We start from the raw sequence: 5,556 nt of genomic DNA, 5'->3' as shown, positions 1-5,556 counted from the left end.
AAAGCCAATGTGCTACCGCTGCGGTTTCTTCCATATGAACGTACACGTGTCACCTCTGGCGTGCCTGTATTGAGGGTTGCTGGTCTTGGGTACTGTGTACCAGTTGTACCCATAAAAGGAAGAACACTTGAGCAGTAGTTGGCAAAATGCAAAGTGATTCGATTCAGGTCCTTAGTTCGCAACCGCGTGCTACCTCTAAGCCTGCTACTGAATACCTCTTACTGGATACACCCTACTGGATTCTCTACTGGATACACAGTTACCTTATCCAATCAGAGAACGCCACGTCGATGCCCATCTTGTACCCACAATCTTGGCGTAATCACCGTCCCGTAATCACCTGAATGATTGCGGTACCACACAGTGAAGGTCACGCCGACTTCACTGATGACGCGTTCGCGTCACACGGTCGCTTGGCGAGGCGTCGTCACATCAGTCTTGACAACACTCCCACTCGACTCGTCAGCGACCACGATGCCCAGCTTCGTCCTGAGCGCGTCGAACTGCGGCGCCGCGATCGGCTTCGTCATGATGTCCGCCAGCATGTCGAGTGTCGAAACATACTGCAACACCACTTGACCGTCTTCCACCTTCTCGCGCACGAAGTGGTAGCGAATGTCGATGTGCTTGGTGCGCTTGTGGAACTCCGGGTTCTTGGCCACGCGATGGAGCCTTGGTTGTCCTCGTAGATCTTCACCGCTTCATCGCTCGCCATCTCGCCCAGCTCGCACAGAAACACCTTGAGCCACACCGCCTCCTGCGTGGCCTCCGACAGCGCCATGTACTCGGCTTCCGTCGACGAGAGCGCCACCGTGCGCTGCTTCTTGCTTCGCCAGCTGATGCATCCGCCGTTCATCATGAACGCGTAGCCGCTCGTACTCCGTCGAGACTCGATGTCGCCGGCCCAGTCCGCGTCCGAGTAGCCTTGCAGTCCGTCCTCGCTGCTCGCTTGAAACACGAGGCCGTGCGTCTTCGTGCCTCGGATGTAGCGGAAGACCCTGCCAGTGTGTCGGACATGGGTCCGCTGCGAACTGGCTCAGCACTCCCACTGCCGCTGCGAGGTCCGGACGAGTCCCCACCATGAGATACATGAGGCAGCCCACGGCGTTCCGGTACGGAACATTCGCCATGGTCTCGTCGTGTTTGCAGCCTCCCTCGCACATGGCCTTGGTCAGCTTCAGACCCGGATCCTGCGGTGTCTTCACAGGGTTGCTCTCATCCATCTTGAACTTCTCGAGAATGTCCTTCGCGAACTTGGTCTGCCGCACCGACACCATCCCAGTCGCCACATCTTGCTCGATCTCCATACTGAGAAAGTACTTGAGCTGGCCCATGTCGGTCATCTCGAACCGGTCACTCAGCGCCTGCTTCGTGTCCTTCAGCATCCCGTCGCTGCTGCTGGCGAGGACCAGATCGTCCACGTACAGTGCCACGAACATCATGTCGTGATTGTCCCGCTTCAAGTAGATGCAGTGGTCGGACTCGCACTTCTTGAACCCCAGCTTCAACATGAACTCGTCGATCGTCTTGTTCCACATCCGCGGCGACCGCTTCAGGCCGTACAGCGAACGCTTGAGCCGGCACACGTAGTCGGGTCGATCTCCGTCCACATATCCGTCCGGCTGCGCCATGTAGATGTCCTCGTCCAACAAGCCGTTGAGGAACGCGGTCTTCACATCCATCTGGTGCACTGTGAGCTTGTACTTGGCCGCCAGACTCAGCAACACCCGAATCGACGTGAACTTGGCCACCGGCGCGAACGTCTCGTCGTAGTCGATGCCGTACTTCTGCGAGAACCCCTTCGCCACCAGTCGCGCCTTGAACCGCTCGATCTCTCCAGACTGGTTCTCCTTCACGCGGAACACCCATCTGCAGCCGATCGCCTTGCGTCCCTTCGGCAGTGGCACCAGGGTCCACGTCTCGTTCTTGCGGAGCGACTCCACCTCCGAGTCGCACGCCTCTTTCCACTTGTCTGCGTCGCTGGATTCCATCGCCGACTTGAACGTTGTCGGCATCTCTCCCACTGAATCCACGACGTACGCAGCCTCGAAGTCTTCCTTCTCTTGTGCTGCGGCAGACATCTCGTCCAGCGGCTGCTGTCGTCTCGGCACCGCATACCGCTTGGCACTCGGAACCTCCACGGCTTCCTCGAGCGACTGCGTGCGCGGGTGTCGCTTGCTGCCGGGTACAAAGTCTTGATTCCGCGCAGCTTCTTCTCTGTTCTCGTCTGATCCGGACTGAGTCTCTTCATCCGTGGTGTCTTCATCATCATCTGTCGGAAGACCCACCAACACCTCCTTCGAAGCGTAGTCGCGTCTCCCACCGTCGAAGACATCCTCCATGAACTGCGCGTCGCGGCTCACCAACACGCGACCGCTCTCGATCTCCTCAAACCGATACGCCTTCTCGTGCTCCGAGTACCCGAGGAAACGACAGCGCACCGACCGAGCGTCGAACTTCGACCGCTTCTCCTTCGGCACGTGCACGTACGCGTGGCACCCGAACACCTTGAGGTTGGCCAGCAAAGGCTTCTTGCCGGTCCAAACGTGGTGCGGCGACTTGTCGTGACTGATGGCGCGCGTCGGACACCGGTTGCGGAGGAACGTGGCCGTCATCACCGCTTCTCCCCAGTACTCCTTCGACAACCCGGCGTGCTCCAGCATGCAGCGCGCACACTCCACCAGCGTCCGATTCATTCGCTCGGCCACTCCGTTGAGCTGAGGCGTGTATGGTGGCGTGAACTTCTGCTCGATGCCGCGATCCGCACACAACTTGGCCATCGCACCCGAAGTGTACTCGCCGCCGTTGTCGCTCCGAAGCACCTTCACTCGCTTGCCGGTCTGCGTCTCAGCCAACGCGACGAACGCAGCGAACTTGGCAGCCACCTCCGACTTGTTCCGTAGCAGGTACACCACGCAGAAGTGCGACTTGTCGTCGATGAACGTGACGAAGTAGCGCTTGCCTCCGAACGTCGCCGTCTGCATCGGACCGCACACATCGCTGTGGACCACCTCCAGCACTTGCTTCGCACGGTTCGGCGACGACTTCATGAAGCTTACTCGCGTTTGCTTGCCGAGTGCGCACCCGTCGCACACCTCCCACTGCTTCACCGACGTCATTGGGATGCCAGTGCCGTAGCCCTTCTTGACGATGGCGTCGAGACCACCATGGCCGATGTGACCAAGTCGAAGGTGCCAGAGGTACGACGTGGTGTCCCCTTGGCGATTCTTCGAGCTTGCCGCATTGGCCTCGTCAGCAGGCGTCCTCGGCGTCATGCAGAGCTTGAACAGTCCTTTGCCTTCGCGAGCGCCGAGCTTCCACTTGAGACCCTTCGTTTCCGCGAAGCACCCGTCGCTCTCGAAGGTCACTGGCCCGACGTCCTTGGTGAAGCGGCCGACGGAGAACAGGTTGCGCGACAGCTTCGGGATGTGCCACACACCCGTGAGCACACCCTTCTTCATGCCGCGCGGTGTCTGCATCGACATCACGATGTCGCCGCTCCCCACCGCCTGAACCACGCCGTCGTCCGCCAGATGCACGTCCACCGGAGAGATCTTCTTGTAGTTCTTCATGTACTCCTTCGAGTACGTCATGTGCTGCGTCGCACCTGAGTCAACCAGCCACATGCCGCTCAGCTTGGAGGCACCCGTGTCGCCACCAACCGAGAAGAGGAAGTCGCCAGAGTCATCTTCGACCTGCGCGACGTTCGCTCGTTGCGGCCTCTGCCGCTCCCCGTTCTCGCGGATCCGCACCGGACACTTGGCGATCCAATGTCCGTGCTCGCCGCAGTAGTGACAGGCGCTCGTCCTCTGCGCTTGCGCCTGCCGTCCCTTGCGCTTCCCGTTGTCGCTTGTCATGAACGCTTGACCTTGAGCGTGCGCGGTTCCGTCAGCACCGCCACCTTGTTCCTTGCGCTTCATGTCCTCGTGCAGGAGCCGAGACGTCACGAGCTCCCACGTCAGCGTGTCGGAACGCGATTCCAACGCCGTGATGAGGAACTGGTACGACTCGCTCAGACTGGCAAGAAGCGTGATCACCAAGTCGTCCTCGCTGACCGGAGCGCCGACCGCGTCGAGCTGTTCCGCCAGCGTCTTGAGCTTGTTAATGTGCTCCAGCACATCATCACCTTCGTCCATCGTTGTCGTGAAGAACCGTCGACGAAGAAAGAGCTTGTTCGCCAGGCTCTTCTTCTCGAAGTGTCCCTCGAGTCTTGACCATGCATCATGCGCGTCCTTCGCCGACCGCACCAGCGGCAGCTGCGAGTCCTCCATCGCGAGACAGACGATCGCCAGCGCCTTGCGCGACTTCTTGCGAAACGTCGCTTGGTCCGCCGCGGTCGTGCACTGCTCGAGCTTCACTTCCCCACTCGTCACTTCCCACAGTTCGCGCTCCTCCAGCACCATCTGCATCTTGAACTTCCATGTGTGGAAGTTGGTTCCGTTGAACTTGTTGATGCGGGCGGTCGCGGTCGGGGCGGCGTCCATGGCGAAGGCGTAGTCGGGGTCTTGGTCAGGGAAGACGGGGCTTGGGCTCATAACCAAAAGGAAGAACACTTGAGCAGTAGTTGGCAAAATGCAAAGTGATTCGATTCAGGTCCTTAGTTCGCAACCGCGTGCTACCTCTAAGCCTGCTACTGGATACCTCTTACTGGATACACCCTACTGGATTCTCTACTGGATACACAGTTACCTTATCCAATCAGAGAACGCCACGTCGATGCCCATCTTGTACCCACAATCCTGTACCCACAATCATGGCGTAATCACCGTGGCGTAATCATCGTCCCGTAATCACCTGAATGATTGCGGTACAACACAGTGAAGGTCACGCCAACCTCACTGATGACGCGTTCGCGTCACACGGTCGCTTGGCGAGGCGTCGTCACATCAGTCTTGACAACAATGTTCAACTCGGGAGCTACTGTTGATTTCATTCGGAAAACGGCTAAGGCTTTCAACATTTGCGTCTCTGTTAGACAACTCCTTGTCAATCAGGAGACTGGCAGATGCAATTATTGAGGGTTGCTGGTCTTGGGTACTGTGTACCAGTTGTACCCATTAACCGGTTAACCCGAACCGGTCCAATCCGAACCCACGTTGATTATGGTGATTACGGTAAGCTGTTTACGCCACCGATGATTAGACGAGTAGGATGATTGGATGAACACCGGTGAGTGATGGTTGATTAGATGCACTAGGTGATAGGACGCAGGGTCGCGTGTCTATAACAGTAGGGTGTAAGCTCCAACAATTCAATCACTTTCGAATCTTCATTCTACCCCTCAAGTGCCTTCGCTCCGGTCCCGCCGTCTGCGACGTCCCTCCCTCCGCTTCGTCCGAGCTTCGTGTCCAAGATCCATACCTTCCATCAGGTTATGAGCCCAAGCACCATGTCCTCTGCCCAAGACGCCTCGACCAAGGTCTCCATTGACAAGTTCAACGGGGACAACTACGCGACGTGGAACCGCTACATGCGTGGCGTGTTCCTGACCAAGTCGACGTGGCATGTCGTGAACCGCGAGACGACGCCGAGCTTCACGGACTCGCGGGCCAAGGA

The 5,556-nt window shown here is 58.3% G+C and overlaps 2 protein-coding genes across 2 annotated transcripts; both read left to right on the top strand.

Annotated features, from left to right (window-relative positions):
• Positions 1-2,340: 2,340 nt before the first annotated feature.
• Positions 2,341-2,721, top strand: PHYSODRAFT_523258 (hypothetical protein; the record flags this gene model as incomplete). The annotated part of the gene is made up of 2 exons (XM_009536898.1): positions 2,341-2,564; positions 2,601-2,721. 2 exons carry the CDS (start codon positions 2,341-2,343, stop codon positions 2,719-2,721), a joined length of 345 nt encoding a protein of 114 aa, XP_009535193.1.
• Positions 2,722-3,918: 1,197 nt separating this feature from the next.
• PHYSODRAFT_457280 (hypothetical protein) lies at positions 3,919-4,323 on the top strand (the record flags this gene model as incomplete). The annotated part of the gene is made up of 2 exons (XM_009536897.1): positions 3,919-4,172; positions 4,257-4,323. Coding segments are annotated over 2 exons (321 nt in total), but the record flags the coding sequence as incomplete, so codon positions are not given.
• Between the last annotated feature and the right edge of the window lie 1,233 nt (positions 4,324-5,556).

Source organism: Phytophthora sojae (genome assembly GCF_000149755.1).
Source record: "Phytophthora sojae unplaced genomic scaffold PHYSOscaffold_9, whole genome shotgun sequence".
Classification (NCBI taxonomy): domain Eukaryota; phylum Oomycota; class Peronosporomycetes; order Peronosporales; family Peronosporaceae; genus Phytophthora; species Phytophthora sojae.
The sequence above is the reverse complement of the archived record's forward strand: the minus strand, read 5'-3'. Positions and strand labels throughout refer to the sequence as shown.